Source organism: Hirundo rustica, chromosome 1, assembly GCF_015227805.2.
Source record: "Hirundo rustica isolate bHirRus1 chromosome 1, bHirRus1.pri.v3, whole genome shotgun sequence".
In the NCBI taxonomy this organism is placed as follows: Eukaryota; Metazoa; Chordata; class Aves; order Passeriformes; family Hirundinidae; genus Hirundo; species Hirundo rustica.
Window position 1 is genome coordinate 3,461,991 of NC_053450.1, and position 23,776 is coordinate 3,485,766.

At 41.5% G+C, this 23,776-nt stretch overlaps 1 protein-coding gene across 18 annotated transcripts in view; it reads left to right on the plus strand.

Annotated features, from left to right (window-relative positions):
* Window positions 1-23,776, plus strand: part of PTK2 (protein tyrosine kinase 2) — a 189,863-nt gene that overhangs the window by 79,846 nt on the left and 86,241 nt on the right. For all 18 annotated transcript variants that reach the window (XM_040087474.2, XM_058424138.1, XM_058424167.1 and 15 more), the window contains 3 exons: window positions 3,091-3,317; window positions 15,450-15,616; window positions 21,563-21,650. In XM_040087474.2, coding sequence (XP_039943408.1) covers window positions 3,123-3,317; window positions 15,450-15,616; window positions 21,563-21,650 — 450 coding nt within the window. In that variant the 5' untranslated portion in view covers window positions 3,091-3,122. The remainder of the gene's footprint in view (window positions 1-3,090; window positions 3,318-15,449; window positions 15,617-21,562; window positions 21,651-23,776) is intronic.

Below are 23,776 nucleotides of genomic sequence, written 5' to 3' on the forward strand. Positions count from 1 at the left end.
AGGAGGATTAAAGCTGCTCATTTAAACTGAGATGTGTAATTGCAGCATTACACACCAGTCTGGTTTGAATTTAGAACAGCCCAAATAAGCATCGTGGTACTGTTATCTGAGCCGTCTTTGTACCCGGCAGCTCTCGTAAAACAGTTGTTTAACAGCAGCTGTGTTTTACAAAGTTTTGGCCTGGGGCAGAGTTTTACAGCATTACAAACTCAAACCCAGGGGCTGGTTTTAATGGGAATGTTAATAGGTCCATAACCAGAGATACGGTATGTGTTTCTATACCTGGAGCTATCAGATTTATTGCTGTTTTGGTGCTTCATAAAATAAGCATCTGGCTTTTTAAAAGAAGTTTTGAGGAACCAGCGATGATCAAATTCTGAAGGAAAAGTGCTATTCTAATTTTGTGGAGGGGGTTGTTTTACTTTGAAAAACTTCTGTGAAATACAACCTTTTGAAAACTGACCCCGTAGCCAGTACTGTCAGTCTGATGTCTAATTCCACATTTTGATGAATATGGAAACATTATAATAGTGCTTTGCCTGTCCATGGAAATGACACCATGTAAGAGCACTTCAGTGTGTAGGTACTGGAGTCTTGCATTGCTTTGCTGTTTGCTGCTCCCAAGGGGTGTAGATTGTCTATATTTAAGATTATGGCTAGACATCTAAATGCTTGGTTTGGTATTTCCCTGATAGCTTTTCTCCCTGCTCTTCAGCCACATAAAACCTGATGACTGTGTATTAAGTGGATGGAGTGTGGTGAATTAATACTAAAGCGGGCATTCTTTTGGTTCTCCTTTGTGAAAAAATGACTCATTTTGCTTTGTGTTCTAGCAATTCTCCCTGCTGTCTGCTTATGTAAACTTGAAATAAAGCTCAGCAGTTTCACCAGTGGCCTTGAGGTAGGGTGGGTTGTTCTGAAGGCTGCAGAGCATCCTGCACAAGGTCAGTGGCCTTGTCTGAGCCTGAGAACTGCAATTTCATTCCGAGCAGTTGGACTGTTCATCTGCCTGAATTTGTCCTGGTGAAACTCCCCGCCCTGCAGACCTTTGGGGTTTAGCAATGGCTATTTTAACCTTACAGGAAGGGAGTCCTGCAGTTCAGAGCTTGCACCGTCTTGTTGTTTTGGTGTTACTGTGCCAGAGGGGAGATTTTTGTGCTTGTTTCAGCTTTAAAGTCCATGTTTTTGTGAGAACAGCTCGTGGGCTCCTTTGGTGAGGAGAAGTCGGAGTTCCTGAGGGGCTCCCAGCGTTTTCAGATCTGTGTCTGTTTGTGAGAGGTGAAGAGGCTTTAATGTGGGCCTAAGGTTGGCTTAATTCATTTCTACTGATGGCCAGAAAAGAGGAACAATAAAAATGTGATGGTTTCTTGAGTTTTCACAGAGACAGGAAACTCTGGCAGGTGGGGGAAGTCCCTCGAGGGTCAGACACTGTGGGATTATTCCAGAGACTCTCCTTGGCTTCTCTTACCATCTTCCCTGAGGGCAGGACATTAGAGGCCTTTTGTCTGTCCAGTGTAAGTTCTCAGATCCCTTAGATGAACGCGATTCAACCATTTATTCAAGAGGTAAAGACATCCTGCCCAAATGGGCTGTTGTTTCTTTATCTGGTGGGTCTGAATTAGAGAGATACTTAAGACTTCCAGTCGGGTTTTAGCCTCACAAATGTTGTTATCTACAGTCTGAAGATTTCAAGCCTTGATATTGCTGGTGCTAATTCCTGTTAGCTGAGCTCATGGTGTGTTTTGATGGTGGCTGGTGTTATCACCAGCTGCTGCTGGAGTGGAGACGCTCTCCCTTCAGCCTGATCCCCGCTCCTTCTGCTTCTCTTCCTGTTTGGCAGCTTCAGGCAGCCGTGGCATGAAACTAAACCAGTCCTGAAAACCGAATCACCTGGGTTTTTGTTTTGATTTATTTTCCCCTGATGGTTTTCTGAGCCAGTTTTGGGGGAGGTCAGCAGAGCACCGTGGCAGGGCTGTGGCTGAAGCTCTGAGGGGTAGCCAGGCATTACAGGAGCTCAGCTGGAAGCAGGGGTCTCTCCTGTGCCTCTCAGTGAAGTAAACCGGGGCTCAGGCGTTCGGTTTACTACCAGGAAGGAGTTCAGAGCACTATGCCAAAAAGATCAAGTTTAGTTTATTTTTAACTTCACATTTTCAAAACTGCCTCCCTACTGGCTGCTCGCTGTGAGAAGGAGGAGGAGGTAGGGAAAGCTCCGTGCACTTGTCCAAGCCCTGGAGCAAAGCCCTGCAGTCCTTTGCTCTCTGCAGCCAGCAGACTGGAATGATGCTCTAGACTGGCAGGCAGGGAGGAGGTACTCTTTGCTCTTTTTCTTTTGGACTGCATTGAATTCGCAGACACCATCTGCTTGTGGCTGACTAATTAGGAGCAGTAGCCAAGAGGCAATTTTCTTCTTTCTCCTTTGACATGCAGACTCATACCAGGGTCTGTGCCTTTTGCCATCAGGCTGGTGGAAGATAAAACTTATCCACTTGTTCAGGAATTGCTGAGAAGGAGAGATAGCTGTGTTCTTAATGGTTCCTCACTGAATAATGAACTTAGATCCTGGATCGTTTTGTGTCCCACTGGTTCCCAAACTAGCACAAAAGGAGTGAAGCTTTCAGTGTTTAGCCTTGAAACAGGAGAGCTTGGTGTTGGTGTGTGGCTTCTTAGTGGAGAGCCTCTAGTTCAGTGCTGGGGTTTCCTTACGCCTCTATAGAGGCTTGTTTTAAGACATCAGACTTGGCAGATTTTAGGGATGAAAACTCCTGTTTGAACTAAAAGCTGGTATTTGGTGTTGAAGGCTTTGTCAGGGACCTGGATTAAGTCATTGAGAAACAAATGGAAGAGGTTTTGCTAAAGACAACACTTCTATAAATAATTGTGGTGTTCAAGTTAAGATCACTTGCTCCAAGAGGCTTGCAATTTCTCTGCTAGTCATCAAGGTAGGTTTTTATATTTGTAGATACATAAATATTTTAGTTGCTTTTCAAAAGGAAGTGAATCTTCATGGTTTTCTGGTAAATGCCTTGTATGAAGAAGAATAAGATTCATGCATAACTAAAATGAATTTCTTTCTTGTTTCCCTTTCCCTAGAATATGACAGATACCTAGCATCTAGCAAAACCATGGCAGCAGCTTACCTTGACCCAAACTTGAATCACACCCCAAGTTCAGGTGCAAAGAGTCACCTCAGTACTGGGATGGAGCGTTCCCCAGGGGCCATGGAACGAGTCCTAAAGGTTTTCCACTACTTTGAAAACAGCAGTGAACCGACCACGTGGGCCAGCATTATCCGGCATGGAGATGCTACTGATGTCCGAGTAAGTCTGTTTTTAGCATTCTTATGCCATCTTTAGCTTAAGTGTTATCTTAAAAAAATGGGAGGTAAAAATCTGGAGGAAACAAATAAAAAAGTTTCATGGGTAATTTTAAAACAATCTTGACCTGTTGTATATTTTGAATAAATTCAGGAGCTTTAAGTGGTACCAACCTGTGTGACGCCTCAAGGCAGGAATGAGAACTGGGCTGAAAGTGGGGTTAAATGACATTTTGCATGTTTTAAAGAAATAATAATGAATGGATATGTTTAATTGTAAGAAGTGGGTATTTATGTGCTTAAAATGTTTAAATATAGTGTGCATATCACATAAGGAAAGAAATGCTGTTTGGAAACTTAGTCCCCCATAGTGTGGAAAAATGGAGCTCTTAAGAGTCCCTTTTTCCCCCCCCAGAAAGTCTGTTTGTCCATCCTCTCCCCCTGGTAGTCACCTGCTCCTTGTATTTTTTATAATATTGTCCTTCAGTTCATCTATGGAAAAAACCCAAAGGTTGTGACTTTTAAAAGAATATGTACCTGTAATCTTAGAGTTCTGTGGAAATGTTATCTATGCATGAAAACTCTTTATAGTGAACTTATATCCTCTCTAATGCTGAGATCTTACCTTTTCTGCATTTATCCTTGAAATTTTTGAGGTATTGTGGTATCGAAACTGTAGCAAAGCCCAGTTTAACGCTTCAAATGCTCTTGTGGTTTGCTTGTTTTTTAATTATCCTCCAAGAGCAGCATCTTGCAGGGTGGTAGGTGGTGTGCGGGGTTGTTTTCTGCTGTGAGGTACTTGCTGTAGAAGCAGGTCCCCATCTGCTCCTTCCTTCCAACAGTTCTTCAAATTCCACTGCAAAGATGTGATTCTGCTGGAGGGAGAGAGTTGTCACAGAGTGAAGGAGACTTGTTTTCTCCTTTTGCCCTCTTAAGTTTCCTTTGTGCAAAAGAAAATGAAATTAAAAAAAAACAAAAAAAAAAAAAAACCAAACAAAAAAAAAACCTAAAGAGTTTTGAATGTTTATCTCCCTTTCCCACCGTTTATTTCCTAGCATGGCTGCATGTGCAAAGGCCCAAGAGCATTCCTCAGTGGAGGAGACCTTGTGATCTCGATCACAGACCTGTGAAATCCAGGGATTTTCATTGGTGATGGTCAGAAAATCTGTCTCTTGACAATTCAATAAGCTCTTATCTGTGTTCAGGGATAATTTGGTGAGTGGACAGATCAGAGGTTCAACAGTAGGAATTACATACATTTTTTTGTGTGGAGTAAAGTTTTTTGGATGGCACTTGAAACATTTTTGCTCCGTGACTTAAGTATTAATGGTTTGCTGTCTCTAATCTGATTGATTTGTTTCATAAAGTGCATTACTTGGTACTAGAGGAGGAAAACTATGTCTCAGTATGTTTTTAACCTTGCAGAAATCTCCTGTGGATGAATGTCCAGAGCTCTTAAAGTGGTACTTCACTGGAGGCTGTCTTTCCAGAGAAATATGTAAAACCCTGGAAAACAAAAGCAGAGATTAAATCTGTTTTTTTCCAGCTCAGGAATACCTGTGGTTATGGACTTTAGGGACACAAAACTTGGAGTTGCTGTAAGAAATTCAGTGCTGAGTTCATTTGGCACTTATATATTGTTTTTTAAAGCAAGAATATCCCTTTTTTTTTTTTTTTTTAATAAAAGCAGGACCAAGAGAACAGGCATGTAGCAGTTACTTGAGGCTTGCCTTAATTTTTAATTTTTACATGTATTTTTAATTGGATGGATGTTTCCAAAAAGAATGGGAGTTTTGTATTGTTCTGATGGGTAGGTGTTAAGCGAATGTCCTTCTTTTGTCATTTGGTTAAACTGGGACAGTGACTGTTGAATGTGAATGTGCAGGTAGTAAAGGTCTAGCACTGATGTATTACCATGACATTTATTTTAGAAACAGTAAACCCTTGTTGGAGTACAAGCCTACATTCCATTGGAATGACTGCTGTTCGACCAAGCTGAATAATTTAAGATTAAAATAGCCTGTAAGGTTTTTATGCCTCCTTTTGTGGAGGAGACGTCTTCCATTTCTTCTGATTTACAACCTGAGCGAGGAGACTGGAGCTGGGTTTGTTTCCAAGGAGCTCTGAAGGCATATTCAAAGATGGATGTCTTTGAGACAGCTCTGCAATTAAAAGGAAAAGAAAAAAGGTCTTCCAAGACAACTGCTGGGGTGATGGTTGGTGAACATTCCAGTATTTGGGGTACATTCCCAGTGTTAGAAGTCAGACTTGGTCTGAAATCTCCAGATGATCCAATTAAAAGTATTTCTGCTGCTAAAGCCAGAGGACTTTATGGAATGTACCAGAGAAAGTAAAGTTGGAATTTTCTTTCCGGATTTCTGGTTCCTAACATTTTCTGTTTCTAACAAAGTGTGATTTGCCTCTGTGAATGAGGGATGTGTTTGACAGTGAAAGCAGTGACGAAAAGGCCTTTTCCTCTCAAAAAAAGAGGATGGGGGAAAAAAAAAAAAAAAGATATGATATCCTAAGCATAGAGTAGAAACAGTGATTTAGCTGTATACCTTCTATACAATTCCTTGGTCATGAAGGGAAACATTTTTCATTAAAACTCAGGTGGTTAAGCTCATATGAACAGAACTCAGCTTTCTGTAGGAGTCCCTTAAAAGGCCTTCTTTGCTGTTCATCTTAAAATACCTTTCACCAAGACAACAGTGTGGCTACACATAGGCTTTGCTTTGAGGAGAACTTTGGGCTGTGGACCTCTGCTTATTCTGGATGGATTTAGTCCCTCAAAGACGGCTGTTTCCTCAGAGGGATGAAGGCTGTGCTCTGCAGTGGATGCAAGAGCAGTTTCTCAAATTCTGGGAAGTGCTTTCTTGGATTTCAAAGAGCTGGCAAGCTCTCTGTAATTACCCTCTTTGGTGTTATGCTAAAGACATGCTTCATTTCCAAAAGAAAGAAAAGGCTTTTATGAATGTGCAAACAGTGGTCTCCTCCTGTGAATGTGTATGTGGGCACAGCCAAGCATTTGCCAGGGGAAGAAAGGTTGATTATCTTCGCTGTTTGTCTTGGTATGGCTTTTTTGGATGTGGTGTCTAGGTGCTTATGCACAAAGAAATTTTCAGGCTTCGGGCTTGGAGAGAATTCTCTGCCCTGCTCACAGCCTCAGGTGTGGCATGTGAGGAGGTAGGTGTAGCTGAGATGGAATTTTTTGGTCTCAAGTGGACTCTGAAAGTAAACACTGCCGCCGGGTCTTGATTAGCACATAGGAGAAAAGCACGTCTGTTTTCAGATGTGGTTGAAGCAGAGTGCAATGCTTGTAGCAGATTGAGTGGGTAGAGAAGATACGGGATTTTTAGAAAACAGGCATTGGAAAATCTTGTCTGAGTCCTTACAGGCGACTTTGGGTGAAATGCAGATTTTCTGTGGTCTCCTTTTCCACCCCAGAGATGCCCAGCTTGCATCAATTACACCTTTTTAAAAACTTCTAGCCTTGTCCTTGATTCTTAGCTAGTAGTTGTGAGAAGTAAGGACATTATTTATGTGGAAATAACAACCACAAATCTCAAACCACGTTATTGCCAGACATGTATTGTACCTTAATTCTCAGAGTTTTTTTTTTTCTTCTGATTTTGTTATACTGTCTAAAACCTAAGCTGGACAGAGATAGCACTAAAACTTTTAACCTGTAAGATTGTCCTTATTATTGTAGTTGGAAAGAAGCATGGTTAGAGCTCTTGAGCAAATAGTGTTCAGGGTTCTCTTAACCTGTTCTCAATTCAAATATCTTTTCCTTCCTTTTCTATGCAGTACCACCTTGAAATGTCAGCTTCCTTAATGCTGACAGAATAAGAACTCAAAAAGCTGAATTTAGAAAGTACATCCTTAGGTAAGGGGAAGGATATTGCCTAATTTTTTTAAAAAAAAAAAAAAAAAAAAAAAGCAAGGAGCATGCCTTGGCTACATCCCTTCCCATTTGTGAAAAGACCAAAGCAACTTCATCATCCCTACCCACCTGCAAGATCTTACTTCTCACAGGTAGAAGGGATGTGTGCAGGTTGGAAGTTTGTGTATTCTGGTCTGTTCCCTAAGCTCAGCCCTTCATGGGGAGGGCTGAAGCACATTCAGCTGGGTCTAAAGCAGTTAATTCAGCTGCTTTACTGTGTTCCTGTGTGTTGCCTCTCTCATTCAATCCATGCTGTACTTCTAGCTGTTGGTGCACGAGAGCAGAGTATTTAATTGAAGATCCAGTTTGTGCTGGAGGAATGGAAAGATCCTATAGTGCAAAGGTCTGCAATTCAAATGCTGTCCTGGTTAAGACACGTGTTTCATCTGGCAGCTGTGCCAGCTTCCCTCTTGCTGTTTGTTTTCTCATGCTGCCACCATAGCTGTGCTGGCATAGGTGGTGTGACTGTTTTGGCAAACTCAATCCAAGTTAAAATGAATGATTGTTGTACTGTTGTTTTAAATCCAGATCAGTTCTGTAATCTTGTTAGCTGCATTGTCTTGCAGACTGACACGGCTGAGAGGGCTGGGAGGGGGAAAGGAGATTCCTGTTTATGCTGGTACCGTGCACCACGAGGGGATAAAGTATTAAAGCCCTGTTGATGAACATCCCTTGTCATCCCTAGCAGCATTCCTGGTTTTCAAACATTTCCCAAGAAGGATATTGCCTGTTCTGAAAGAAGGCAAGAGGCTTGTCAGTCCAACCTCAGTTCCAGATGTGATTCCACCCTCTCACCTCCAAGTCTCTCCTTCTTTTTCAAACACGTTATTTAGAGCCAATATCTGGACAAAAGGTGCCAGACATCTACTGTGGCTACTCTGGAGCACATCTGGGCTACACCATCCTGGTTCTGACTGACTGACAGTAGCCAGTGGTTGAACTCGCTGCTCCCCAACTGTGGAATGGCCAGATGTGCTTTGTTGCTGCTCAGTTCCTCCCAAGCCAGAAGCTTGAAGAGTTGTAGAATGAGCATGGGATGGAGCTGCTCTGGTGTATCTACTGCAATCTGTAAAATCTGTAAAAATATATTGATTGGATAACTTTTGATCTACTAGGTTTATTTTTTTAAAATAGATTCCTACTAGATTTAAAGTAGAGATTTAGTAATAGGGGAGCAGCTTGGTCACACAAATTTCTGTGTAAAGAGGCTGTGAGCGCTGGCAGGAGTCAAAGCTGTGTTAGTGTTTTTGATGAAATCAGCTCTTTACAGAAATGGTTGCATATTCAAATCTCATTTCTACATGTGTGCAATGATATATGCACTTTGAGGCAGTGGAATTATTTGATGTATAGAAGCAGACTGGACTGCAGCAATTCAGACATCAAATAGATGTGTGTAAAAATTTATAAAATCATTCCAGGTCTAGTATAAGAGCTAGAAAATTGGTGCTTTTTACCTTTTTTCCTTCCTTTTCTCCGCTGTGTACCTACATGGATTCTACCAGGTAACAAGGCATGGTTATATTGTTACTTTGTAGGTGCCTCCCTTCTGCGAACCTGAAAAAAGGTTCAAAAATTCAAAATTACAGATCTTGAAATGGAAACCAAAAGGTGTATGGTATAGTGATAATCAGTATACTAAGACAGGCGTACCCTTGGGCTTTAGAATGTCTGTTTTACTTGTGCAAAATACTCATGATTCCCTTAGATGATAACACACATGCAAAATAGCATTTTAAATGTATTCTAAATAGCCCTTGGGCATTTTTCTGAAAACATCTAGATCTGTAGATGGCTTCAAGTCAACATCCTGCATCAGTGTTTAATTGTACAAAAACTGGATCCAAGGGGGCTCTTAGACTTTGCAAGTGCATTTGAGGATAGGGAGTAGTGGAATACAGAATCACAGAAAAATCTGGGTTAGAAAGGATATTTAAAGGTTATCTATTCCAGCACTGCTGCAACGAGCAGGGACAGTCTCAACTCGATCAGGTTGCTCAGAGCCCAGTCTAACCTGGTGTTGAGTGTTTCCAGGGATGGGGCACTCACCACATCACTGGGCAGCCTGGTCCAGTGTTTTACCCCTTCATTGTAAAAAAACTTCTTCCTACTATCTAACCTAAACCTACTCTCTTTCTATTTAAAGCCATTTGCCTGTATCCTATCATACCCTTCATACCCTTGCAAAAAATCCCCCCTCCAGCTCTCTTGGAGCCCCTTTAGACACTGGAAGGGGCTCTAAGTTCTCCCTGGAGCTTCTCTTCCCCAGATTTAGCAGCCCCAACTCTCTCAGCCTGGCTCCGTGGGGGAGCTGCTCCATCCCCCTGACTGTCTTGGTGGCCTCCTCTGGACTTGCTCCAGCAGCTCTTTGTCCTTCCTGTGCTGGGCTCCCAGAGCTGGATGCAGCTCTGCAGGTGGGGTCTGAACAGAGGGACAGAATCTGCTGCCTCGCCCTGGTGCCCACACTGCTTTGAATGTTAAGCTTCTGGAAAACTGAATATATTGTCAGCTTTTAAAACAGCATTGCATTTATTTGGGAAGTGTGCAGTAGGATCAGAAAAGTGCTGATTGATCCAAGAAGACTGTAAAGCAGGGCTGTACCAGCTGAGTATGGCTTGAATATGAAAGGCTCTGAGGCACTTGGATGGATGTGTTGGTTGAGCTGAGGTGTCTCTGTGCTGGAACGGTGACAGGATCCTGGCCACCAGGACAGCCTGTGTTCAGGCTGTGGTTTCAATATGAACTTGTTGGGCTTCAAGGGCAGAGTTCTTGTGCAGCCTCATCAGTTTCCCAATCTTGTTTATCATGTGATACACAAATGTTCTTGCTGGATAAGCACAGTAATAAGAAAAAGAGGAATGTGGGCTTTTTGCTTTGACTGTCAGACATAGTGTTATCAGAGGACAGCCAGATTTCGGTGTAGTGTGCATATTCTAGAGTTCTTCTTTATGGAAATTATAAATTAATTTTCATCAGACCTTTGCCATTCACTTTTGTTCAGCTTTTCATTTAAGCCCCCCATATAAATCTGTCATCAGGAGTTACAGTACTTGATATATAAATAGTGTTTGGCATATTTGGAGTGCTGCACAAACATTAGCACGCTTGTGCCTATGTCAGAATTGCTACTTAAAAACATTTTCTGGTGCAAGAAACTTTCTCCTTTCTACTAAATAAGGAAATTAGGTTTGTAGTCACACTGGGAGTATATTATTCTGCCTTCAATTTATTCATAGTAGCACATCAGTCTTGTTAATTTACAAGCAAGCAATTCATTTTCACTCATTTACAGAAGCAAAGTATTACTGATACATACTGGGAGAGCCAAGGGTACTGTGTGCCTTTCGGCCTTTCTCTGCTCTGTCTTGATTTTTCAGCATTCTCCTAAATATACTGTAGTGTAAATTCTATTTTTGGGCACATTCTCCTAATTTAGGGCAAATATTAATCTTTTTTTTAAATTAACTGTGATGTATATCTCTGGGTTCTTTAGACAAAAGAGTAAAAATGTGTGCTATCTAATTTTCTACCTATAGAAAAAGCTTTTTCTTCTCTCTGGAGTAAAGGGAAGGAAAGGTCACCTATCCCTTGCCTGTTATTGATAGGAAATTCCTTTGAAGGCTTCTTGCTGTGTCTTGCTCAGCTGTACTAGTTTATTTTATGTTCAGGATGTAAATGTCAGCTTCAGAAATCTAATTAAAATCAGTGTGATTACGGTAAACCACATTCAAGTGGCAGATGATTTTGTGACTGCCTTGCAGTTGTAGGGAGCTACCAACAAACACACGAAAACTGCTCATGGGAATTTGTATTCATGTAAGGATCCCCTATACCCAAAATAAAACCTCATTCTGTATTAGGTTTCTGGTGGAGTCAAGCTCTCCAACAAGTACTTCTAGCTGTGATTAATTTGAGGTCAGAAGTTTCTCATCCAGGTTGAAACTGATGGTCCTTACCTGTTTTTTTCCACTCAGCAATCCATCTGAGGAACCTCCTGGGCTGAAAGGCTGGTTGCAGTAGAGTCTGGAGAGAGTTCAGATTTCTTTGGCTGTGCTTCCAGCTAAAAGATTGTGGTGACATGTCTCAGCAGGATGCTGTAGTTGCTTTTGTGCAGTGGTTAAGCAGTTAAGTTGTTTGTCTGGAAGCTTCTGGTTATGCATTCTCATCACTGCCACAGAGAACATCAGGCTGCTTTGGCAGGGCTCCTCACAGAGCCACTGTGGAAGGTGCAGAGGCTGTCACCCATCCTGGAGTGATGGCAGTGGCTTTGTTGGACACTCCAAGCGTCTCCACTGGGTCTGTGGAGGTTGCCCAGGACCTGAGGACATTCAGCATGTTATTTACTACTGATGGGAGTTAAATGCACTGACCTGAGACTGGCTGCAGTGCCAGTGCAAGCCTTGGGGATTAATCTTGGACTGTTTGGAAAGAGCAGCCTGGGCTGGGCAAGTTGCTGGGGCTAGATGAGCCTCCCTGTTCTGTGCTGGGTTCCCCTGATGGGACGTGTGGCTTTAAATGTTTGAAATTCAAATCCTCTGGTTTATTAATAAAGAAGTATATAAGCAAATAGATGTTTTACTAGAGACTGCAAACCAGCCATTTTGAATGTTTTAATCACCATGTTTCCTTATTCCTCCAGTTTTTGGTTCTGACTGTGGTTTAATAGCACCTGGAATGAGCTCTGCAGCTTTCCTAAACAACAGCGAAAAGAAGCACTTCAAGTGTTTGTTTCGTATAAAGCACCACTTCTTCCTTCCTGACAATACATGGCTTTTTAAAATCTATTTTCCTACACTTGCACTTGACCTCCTATGCGTCCATTCTGCTGTTATCTAAGTGTTTAAGCTTTTTCTTGAGTTGCAGCATATACTAATTGTTGTTAATTATTTTCTTGGGCTGACAACAACTACCTTACTACATACCTCGCCCTTCTTACATAAATCAGAAAATATGTCTCTTTTTATTTTTGATTCTGTGTTAGGTTTAGACTTGATTGATGATACGAAAAAGAGAGAGGCTTAAAATCTCACTCGATTGTAGTGGGGATTAGTACATCTGACTTTTTCAGTCCTTTTGAAATCCCAGCCTGAAGACTAGAGAGGGTCTGAGCTGCCCATCTTGATTCTTTCTTGAGTAAGCACTAATGGTTTCAGCTGAGCCTTATGCATCTCAGTGCTTCATGGTCAGAGATAATTTTACCATAATTTTTTCCTTTTCAAAGCCATTTCTTATCACAGCAGGCATAACTATCATCTAAGAACATGAAACTCCATTTTCATTATCAGCTGACAGTGTCAGAGGTGGGGGGAGGGAAGGATTTCCAAAACGTAATGCTGTATGTTACGTGCTCTGTGCAGGGTGCAGGAAGAGATGAAAATGAATGAATCTCTTCTGTTTGCATGTAGAAAAGCTGGCACCATTCCCTTTGGATGAGAGCTCGCCTGCCAAAATGTTAGGCTTTACTAACTAAGCAGAGCTTGTCCTTTGGGTGAAGAAGAGGTTAAATATGCCTCTGTCTCTTCTGAGAGTACTTGGTGGTGGGTGAGTGTTTCCAGGGATACAGGCAACTGTTCTCCTTTGTAGTTTGTGATACAAAGAGCCTCAAATGCAGGCAAGAAACAAACTTAAACAATTTACATTTAATGCAGATTTAAAACATTCACTGACCTGATAACAGACCTTTGCAATTGCTGGGGAAGGTTGCAAAAAGTGAACTGCTTTAGGAGGAGACAGGATGAGTAATTGGAAGAGTTTCACTGAAGGCTGATGAATGACAGAAACAATGCTTGGCTTGGGAAATCCAGTGGGATAAAAATAGTCTGAGGTTAGGAGAGCACTTGGGGGAAGTGTTCCTGTGTGCTTGCCTGGTGTTGCCTCATCCCCTGGCACCCATCTGTGGCTGCTCTGGTTCCTCCTTGAGTTGTTTCACCTTGAGTTGTGTGACCGAGGTGCCTGCAGGGAGCTGCCTGTTTACATCAGGACTTTGTCCCGGCAGCTTGGGCACCTTCTGGCTGTTGGGACAGGCTGTGGCTGGTGAGTGTGGTGCTGCCAGCTGCTTCAGAGCTTGGATTTATTTGCCCTGAGTGTTGTGAAGTTTCCCTCCCACACAATACCAGCCTCTGCAAGCCTCCTGCTTGCTTTGCTGCTGCTGTCCATCTTCCTTCAGGTCTAGGCTCGCCATTCACTTAGCACAGGATGTCCAGCCCTAAGGCATGGGAGACAAGGGAAATTTGAGGCACTGCAGGTTCTGAACCAAAAAGATGCTTCTGATGATGTTCATATTGCTGCTCTTGGACACAAGGTCCTATTGGGCTTGATGGAACCTCTTCTAACTGTCTCTATGAACTTACTAAACATGGCTTGTGTTTCCTTCCTGTAGGCTTGAAAGAATTTTGTTTTACATTTCTCTGTGCACTGTGCTGCTTCTGAAAGATTATTTAAAGGTTGCAGTTTGAGATGTATGAGCTGATTTAACAGCTTGGTATCACCTCACCAACAGCATGATTCCACTCCTACACGTGTCATCTTTCCCCTCTATTCAGATTTAGTGCTTCCTTAATTCTCTTTTTGCAGTTAGTTTTCTGCTTGCTTAATTTGCAAAATCAGGGTTTAAACAATTTCTTCAGGGTTTGTTTATTTAAACAATAAATTTTGGGAAGTAATCACAAAGTCATTTAGGTTGGGAGAAACTGCTTAGGTCGTCAGATCCAACTATGAACCCAGCTCCATGACCAAGTTCAGCACTAAACAATGTCCTCAAGTGCCACATCCACATGGTTTTTGAGCACTTCAAGGCATGATGATTCCACCACTTCACAGGCCAGCCAGTTCCAAGGCTTTTACTCTTTCAGTGAAGAATTTGTTCCTGATACCCAGTCTAAACCTACCTTGGCGCAGCTTGGGGGCCGTTTCCTTCCTTGTTCCCTGGGAGAAGAGTCTGACCCCCCACCTGGCTTCACCCTCCTGTCAGGGAGTTGAGAAGAGCATTAATGCCCCCCTGAGCCTCCTTTTCTTCAGGCTGGGCCCCCCTCAGCTGCTCCTCACCAGACTTATGCCCCAGAGCCACAGTACCATGCTATAGAAAATCCTCTCATCTGACTCACTCCAGAAAGCCACCCCTGGCTCCTGTAGAGCTTCCACTGGTTGTTTGTTGATGCTTTGCTGGAATTCTGAGCAGGAATCAGCAACTTGTGCATTTGTGTGTGTGTGTACCTGTAGGAGCGTTTTCAGTAGGAAATTTTCAGACCATTGCAGGCACAAAAGCAAAGGCCTCTGAATGCCTGAGAGGTGTCTGGAAGCAGAGATTTCCCCTGCTGAGCTCTGAGCCCCTGCAGCAGGGATCTGCTGCCTGGTAGAGAGACACAGCTTCCCTTTGCTGGGGTTGTGAGGGGGTAGTGGAGCTCCTGCTGGCTCCCTAATCGAGATAAGAGCAGGACAGCCTGGCACACTGGGCCTGAAAGGTTGCTCATCCCTGCTCCACTGTCACATCTGATTTTTAGTTACTGTGTGCCCAACCTTTCTGATGTCTGACATGGAAATCTGCTATGGGTTTATGTAAAAGGTTCCTTTCTTGGGCAAGAGATCCTCAAAGTCTGCAATTTACCTCAGGGCAAACAGCATTTGTTGTGTTTGAGAATGTTCCCAAATAATTGTGTCTTGCCTGGTTTTATAAGGGATCTGTGCTGAATCTCAAATGAGTTGGGGGAGGCGGGGGAAGGAAACCAAGGGGCTGTGGTGTGACCTATGAAATCCTGGCTGTTGGGGCGCTAAAGAGGATGAAAGTTCAAGATGATTTTCTGGTTCTTGATGGAGAGCGACTTTTAAAGGCTGTTGGTGGGTTTTTTGGAACTAATAAATCTTGCTTTCCTCCACAAACCTGCTTTTGAAATTTTGGCTTTTATGTTACTCTGTTTTACATAGAGGAAATACTGGCCTAAATCTGATAAGATGCATGGAATGTATTTACTGATGTTTTCTGAAGTTGTGCTGGTAAAACTTCAGCAGTTGTAGCTGGTTGTGTGAAAGATTAGCTTACAATAAAATATGTTTAAAATATATTTTTAGTAAAGTTGCTACTGATGTGCTCCTTAGTATTTTGTATAGGGTATTACATGGTAATATTTAAAATTAAATATATATATATTTATTGTATTTTACAGCTTGTAAGGAGTGTGTGTTTCTCTGTTTTAGGGCATAATTCAGAAGATCGTGGACTGTCACAAAGTGAAAAATGTGGCCTGCTATGGGTTACGGCTCAGTCACCTGCAGTCTGAGGAAGTTCACTGGCTACACCTGGACATGGGGGTGTCCAATGTGAGAGAGAAATTTGAACTAGCCCACCCTCCAGAAGAATGGAAGTAAGAGTATAAGTCTGTTCAATGTCAGTCAGATAAGTCTTCCTGCCTTGTCATAAAAAATACTCTGTAATTTGCTTTACTATGAAAGATCTTGTAGTGGTATAGAGCTGGTGGAATGGGGGGAAATAAACCTGCCAAACTTCTCACTAAGAGCTGTGAGCAGTGTTTTGTGTGCTTTGAAGGGGTTTTTGTTGTTTTAAGGAGTTTCCTGCAAACTGAAGAGAAACCTGGGATTTAGAGGAAGCATAAAATAGGAACAGAATTCTCCTAATCATTTGTGCTGAAATCAGCAAGTTTTGTCATATTTAAAAGTTTCAGGACAGGAATGCTATTCCTAGTTGAGGTATAAGCACATAGCTGCAATTTTTAAAAGGATAAATCTTGTTCTTTAAATAAAGCCAAAAAGATATTAAGTACTGGTTGTACTTATCTGTAGACTGAGTAGGAGAAATGTGATTTGAAAAGAGTGAAATGCAGTCTAAAATCATTTTATCCCTCTGCTGTTATGAAACTTGCCAATTGTTAAACTTACTTATATTGAGGCCCAGAGCAATAAGTCATATCTGCCTTCCTTCTGACTGTCATCTTCTCAAGTTATACCAGGAGCAATGAACAGTGGGAAGATAACTGCAGAATTCTGGGGTTTTTTCATAACCTGGGCACATTTGCTGAGGTTTTGCAAGATGCTGGTTAGTTGATTATAGGAAGTGTCATGACCTAAGTTTCTTCAGCTTTTTCGGAGAGTAAAGCTGGTGGTGCCTGCTCAGGAGTGGAAAGAAGGAAGCTGTCCACTTTCCTGGCAGAAAGACAAGAGGAAACAAAAGTTATTTGCAGAAAGACATGGTGGTTTACTAGAGAAAATGGGGAGCTCAGAGTTGTAAAATACCAGTAAATCAAATAGAGATTAAACCAAAGAATATATTACTGTGGTTGCTCATTCATTGCAGGGGCGTTATGCATCTATTTCTGTGGTTTATCTTCATAACCACAATCTGTGCAGAAGTTACTGGTTATTTTAGAGGCTGCACGTACCTTCTGCAAAATTATTGTAAATAGTGTATACTTAATTTCTCACAAATCGAGTTATTATATTCTAGCAGATGTTGCAGTTGGCAATCTTCAGTTTGTAAATTCTCTTTAGGGTCCCGATTCTAACAAATTCTACAAATGCAAAGAAATTAGGAATGTTTAGAACTTGTGTTTCAGGAATGTTGCATATTCTGTGCATGTTACCTATTTTTGTTTCTGTGATCTACATCAGTATTTTCCCTCACATTAAATTTTTCACTGATAATATTGTGAAATCACAGCTTAGAAGGGATAAGATTGCTGAATCCTCCCTGTGATAGTGGTGTTATCATGTGGTGATGAGATGTGAATAATTTATGCTGTGGAAATTTGTTACCTAGTGTACCACTGTCAATTCCATTTTTATGAGGCGATACAACTCACATGGTACACATTGCAGAACACATTTAATTGGTTTTAAAACCAAAGTTAGATATTGTTTTGAAGCTTGTGGAAAGGAATTGTGTAAAATGCTCATGAAAGAGCTATGATAATGTGTAAATTATTCAATACCTTTCCAAGTGTCATTTAATGTGTTATCAAATACACGCAGCCTGACATACCTTTTAAACCCAGAGAGATTTGCTGTGCATAATCAAAATGCTGCTGTCATATTTGTAATGCCATAACACAAAGTGTCTAAGATCATATGACAGTACTTGTAGAAATATTTAGATTACTAAAGGGGAAGTAGTCTTGGAATGGTTCTTAAATTAAAAGCTTCCTATAGTGTTAGTAAACCACTGAATACCTCACATGGTTATTTTATTTTTATCATCCAAATTCAAGGGGTGTGTATTCACAGTGTTCAGAAATTACATCTTGGAATTCTTCTGGACTAAGCCAGGTATTAGAAATTACAAGGTTCAGTAAGTTGCACACAAAAGTTACTACAATAAAATCCATCAGCCAGCTGGATGAGCCAGGGTTAGCAGGATGTGAGGCTCTCAAATCATAGATAACACCAACCCTCATCATTTTGTGTAAAACTGAGCCTTGAACAGCAGGCACAGCTGGTGTCCTTCCTGTCTCCAAAACTGCTGTGTGCCTGAGCACTGTTCCTTTCACTGGTATTTTGTGTCACACAAAAGAAGTATCAAGAGGCTCGTGTAACAAGCTGTGTGTGTTGGAACAGCCTGTTCCTCACAGGGCAGACACACCTTCCAGCTCTGCAGTTGGGGTTTGTAAAGTGGGTTCCTGTAACCAGGTGACATCCATGCTGTGGCTCTGACAGGTAGGAGACGCCCCAGCAGTCCTGGACTGTGAGTTTTGATAGCTGTGATACAAAAGCCCTGGCACACACACAAGGCTAGATCACCTGTGGGATGATTTAATGAGTTGACCAAGTTGATGTAACAGATCTGTCCTTCTGCTTGCTGCACTGTCTTCTCTCTTCTTCGGCTTCCAGTTTCCCAGTCCTTTTCCTTTCCTTCTGTGAGCCTTAATACTTCTGTAAGCCTTCACCAAGCTGATGAAGTTCATTAAACTCAAGACTTCCCCTTTGTCTGCCCTTTTGGCTCTCATCTTCTCTGTTCTGGTTACTTTTCTGTTGATGTGAACTGAATCAGAACCTGCTGGAGGCAAGGTTGGGACTGGCAAGATTATTTCTTTCAGTGGCACAAGTTACTGAGAGTTGGATCATCCTTTATTTTTTGGCTCCACCAGCTGCCCTAATAGTGCTTGTTACTGACAGGGAAGCTCCCAGAACTGCTCAGTGGTGTTCACTCTGCTGTGGATGGGTCACTTCACTGTACAACTTGTGAACTCTATTGATGCCCACCTTTGTGAGGTGTGTCAGGGTGCTTCTGAGCCCCAGTAGAGGGGCAGAACAGCAAACAGAGTGGTGATCTTCCCAGAATCATCTGTCAAACACAATGGGAGTGATCATCAGCTGTGATAGTTGCTCCGAAAGCAGACCTGGTTTTGAGAAAGGGACATGTCATCCTTGTCAGTTGGCTGCATTTCAAAGACAGTAAATTTACAGGATGTTGAAAATCAAGCCCATCCTTGAGTTGGCCTTTGGAAGTCGGCTTCTTCATTCCCACAGGCCCAGGCAGAGATTAGGTTATAAATAGGTAATGAAGGTCACTCACGGTGACTGTCCCAGCTGAGCTGCTTCGCCTTACCTGATATTCTCATGAGATCCTGATGCAAAAAGCAGCACTTTCATGGCTGATCAGTTAAGAAGACACATCCCTGTAAAGGAGAGAGATTGGTTTTCCTCTATTTGTTGGTTTCTTCTTTTGTTTTTGTTTTTGTTTGGGTTTTTTTAATCCCAGAGAGTAATGGTATTCTGCATCCTAGAATCACAGAATTGTTTGGGCTCTAAGGTAATCGAGCCCTACAGTTAACCCAACTCTGCCAAGGCCACTACTAAACTGTGTCCCCAAGTGCCATATCTACGTGTCCTTTAAATCCCTCCAGGGATGTGATGCCACCACTCTCCTGAACCTCTTACAATTTTTTGACAGCCCATGGAGAAAGTTTTCTGATATCAAATATCCAATTTTCTGATCTATAATTCAGTCTAAACCTCTCCTGGTGCAACTTGAGGTGTTTTCCTCTCATCCTACCACTTGCTACTTAGAAGTGCCTCACCCCTTCCTAGCTACACTCTCCAGTCTCCTGGAGTTGTAGAGAGTGATAAGGAATCTCCTGAGCCTCTTTTGCTTCCTCAGCTGCTCCTCACCCTGTTTGTGCTCCATGGGAGATTTAGATTCAATATTAGGAAAAATTTCTTAATGGAAAGGATTGTCAAGCACTGGAACAGGCTGCCTGGGGAAGTACTGGAGTGACCATCCTTGAAAGTGTTCCAGTAAAAGTGTGAATTTGGCACTTGGGGACACTGTTTTGTGGTGAACACGGTGGTGGTGCTGGGTTGATGGTTGGACATGAGGATTTTAAAGGTCTTTTCCAACCTTAACAATTTTGTCATTCTAAAATGCACTGGATTATAGAACCCCCAAAAAAGGAAGGAAGGAAGACTTTTACACAGACTTGTTTTATTCCATGTCAGTCTCTGCAATTGTCTTCAGCAGTAGTTTTAGTGGTTATGGCAGAATAAGAAACAGGAGAGGCTCTGCTTTTCTGCACTGGAAAGTGGGCTCATGCTGCCTTCTCTCCCTGACATGTAAATACCTGGAGGTACAATTTGGCTGATAGCTAAATTTTAGTGGATAACTAGTTATCTGCTGGGGATCATGAAATGTAAAAGCTGATCAGCAATAGAAGGTGGTTCTGTGTTCCCTTACATATGAGAGTAATCTGTGAGAGTTTGTCTCAGCTGTGACTTTGAGTCTTCGTTTGTCTGTGTCCTTGTGTCACAGAATGGTTTGGATTGAGAAGGGGATTTAAGGATCACTGAGTCCAACCCCCTGCCATGGGCAGAGACACCTTCCACCAGCCCAGGTTGCTCCAAGTCCCATCCAACCTGGCCTTGAGCACTTCCAGGGATGGGGCAGCTACAGCTTCTCTGTGCCAGGGCCTCATCACACCCAGAGTAAAACATTTCTTCCTTACATCCAGTGTAAATCTACTCTGTCAGGTGTTCTCAGCCTCTCCTGCATTTCACTCTTTAATTTAACAGCACGTTTTCTTTGCACAGGAATGATGAAATATATTGCTGTACTACAAGATTCTAGTATTTTTTTGTATACAATGTGGGTATTTACAATTTCCAGATTTTTTTTTTCTTACTTTAATGGTTTCTAACAGGTCAGTGTATTTTCAATGAATTCAAACTAAACAAGGATATTGCAACTTCAGCTTGCAGTGGAAACCTAGGCAACACTTAACCCTAGTAAATTTTTCCCAAATCCTCTTGTAAATCTTGATTACAGACAGCCAAATCACTTGCTGAAAAGAAGTTCTTGTCCTACTGAAACCAACAGATTGAAATGTTGCAATATTTGCTCTTATCGTGAGCAGATTGTTAAATATTCTTACTTGGGGAAGTACTGTTAAGAGTGTTAGTTAGGATATGCTGTGTTGGCACAGCCCAAGGGATGGAGACATTCATTATCAGACTTTCATTGAAGGAATGTGTCAGAGGAGGAAGCAAACAGTTTGTGTCAAACACTGTGGGCTGTTACCACAGGACAAGCAATAATACTAAATTTAGGGATTGAAAGCAGAAGTTTATGACAAGAAATATTACTAAATTTAGGGGCTAAAAGCAGAAGTTAGGGTTTGAGAAGGGATACAGATTTGGTGTAGGTTGTGGGTCAAGGCTCATTCTGAATTTCCTTCAGTTCTGGTGTACAATTACTTTAAATGATATGACTGTCAGGTTCTCAAAACTGTTTGCTTTTTTTATGGGTTTTGATGATGAATAAAGGAGCAGGAAACCTTTTTACAGAGAAATCTCTTTAAAACCTATGGAAAATCCAGAGGTGAATATTAGAGCATTGATCTCAGGGAGGGTTCTCCTGTAGGATGTGGCTCCCTGGTGAGTGACACTGTTTGTCACTCCTGGAGCAGCAGGATCAGTGTTTCAAGTGCCTGCTTGTGAGAACCAGAGATAAAAGCTGTTGCCAGGGGTCATGTCAGATCTTCTGGCAGCTCATCTGTTGTCACCTAACTGGAGCCTCCCTTCCCGTGGATCTGGAGCTTATCTGCTCCAAGTCTTGATGCTTTGGTCCTCTCTGAAGCTCTGAGAAGGCAGCAGAGCTCTAAGTTTGCTTCTGTTACAAAGGTCCTTTGTAAGCATCTCTGTGAAATTTCAGTTACAGATAAATTCCAATTTAGTTCTCTTGAGTAATCAAAAAGGAAATTTTCCATTAGTTTTCTAATATTTTGACTTTATTTCTATTTTTAAGAAAGTTGCGAGGAAATCTTAATTTTAATTCTGCTCAACAGTCTCTTTTTCTTGCTTTCCAGATATGAATTGAGAATTCGGTATTTGCCAAAAGGATTTCTAAACCAGTTCACCGAGGACAAACCAACTCTAAATTTTTTCTATCAGCAGGTATGTTCAGTTCTTCTACTTCGTCTTTCACTGATTTTGCTGAATTTAGAAAACTCTGTGTTTGTTTATGTGGGTACCATATTACTGCAGAAACAGAAAAATGGAAGAAATTTAAGTTTGAATATATAAAGCAGAAAGGGCACAAAGCTCATGGCATCCTTCTCCTTGAGAAGTGATAAAGAATATGTTCCAAAACCAAAGTGATTCTGCAGGTAATAATTGTCCTAACTCAGATAAAATTGACTGTTGTTCCACTGGCTTCTTACAGTTAATTCACACTTGATTAAACTGATGAATTTCTTTATTTTTGCAAGTGTAAGTAAGTGACAATTTCACTACAAACCATCAAATGCTTTTTCCACTCATATTGAGGTTATTTTCTTGGGTTTAAAATCTCTTCTGGATTACTAAAACCGTGTGATAGTGCCAATTTCTATAAATTAGGCACTAAATTCTAATTGTATTCAGTTAAGTGATTTTAATCTGCTTTTAGACTGACAAGTTCACAATAGAACCCTCTGGGGATATTTTTTAGGGGAATCAGGATTTTTAATGATTGGGGTTTGTTAAAATGGTTACCCTGTCCCCTAACTTCAGCAAGCACAATTGTGCACACACATTCGTGTCTTAGGTAAATTGCTTTTAATTTTTTTTTTTACTGTGTGATGCAATTTTTGTATTGATCTGTGATGAATATGGTGGCTGAAAAGACACTTCTCTTGCAGTGCTTCTTTGGACTTCACATTCTAGTTTAAGTGATTTGTGTGATGTGCTGGATTCTGCCTAAAATGTCTGAATTTTGGTGAATTTTTAGTGTAGTACTGCCAGGGGTTCTTGTACAACAAAATCATGTTCCTTTTTCCTTTAGCAGCAAGGGACTTCCTTCATGCTGGCTTTAAACACAGGAGATTTATGTTTCCCACGACGCACAAGTGGGTGATGAGCTCCAAAATAATTTCCTGAACTCCATTACTTTCCTGTTCAATACCTGGCCAGCCTCTCCTTTCTGCCTCAGGGAACTGTTTCTTTAAAGCAAGGAGTTTGAAATGCCAGAGGAATATTTGTTAACTTCTACCTAAATTTGGAGAAATCATTACAAAGAGATACAAGTGGCTCAGAATAGAAGGTTTTTGAAGGTCATCAGGACCGATAGGCAAAGCTGACAGCTGCCTGTATCTGACAATGCCCTCAATCTCAGTGCTGTTATAAAATGAAAACCGGAGGTTCTTGTCTCCTTGCTCTGCACATCATCCCATTTATTTTCTCTTCTCCTTTCCTTTTCACCTTATAGTGAGGTATTTCTGAATCCCGTTCTTTAAAAGTCACTGCTCTTTCTTTTGGGGTGCTGTAAGGTATTTGGGTCTCTGTTGTCATGTAAATCAGGTGCAGAACTTTCCAGAGCTGTCATTCTCTATCCATGATTCTGCTTTGCTCCATAAATTTCACTTGTCCTCTTGGATAAACTAGGATAATAACTTTTATGTGGTGAAGTGTTAAGGCACCAGCAGTGACGTACAAAAAGAAGGCAAGAGAAGAATTTAAGCAGTAACACTGCATCATAAACCAGACCTACAGCAGAGGGGAGGATGAAAAAACAAGAAAGATGATTTTTCACATTCAGTTCTGTCTCAGTGTCATTCTTGCAACATTTTAACATCTTTTGCTAACCACTGCTCTCATTCAGAGGCATCATGTTGTGTGTAGGCAAGAACAACAGAATGTACAGAATTCATACATGCATGCATAGATATCCTGAGCTTTCTGCACAGAAGTAACTGTCAGAGATAAGGAGCGTAGAACCCAGTTACAAAATTTTAAAAATCCGACAGAAACAACACCTCTGCTGTCAGATTGGCTATTCTCAGTGTAAAATTCAAAGACATTGCTGTCTTGTGTGTTACAAATGAGTAAAAAAGATTTTTGTGAGGAACAGATGCCTGTGATTTTCTTTTTAGGATGAGACTGGGAACCTTATTGCTGACTTGGTAACATCCAGACACATTGTTTGTCTATTAAAAATGTATAGCAATAAATTTAAAACTTCATGGAGAAGGAAAAGAAACATGGTTACCTCTGTCATGCATGGATTTTGGAATTGTAATGATTTTGTTGAATCTGAGTTGCAA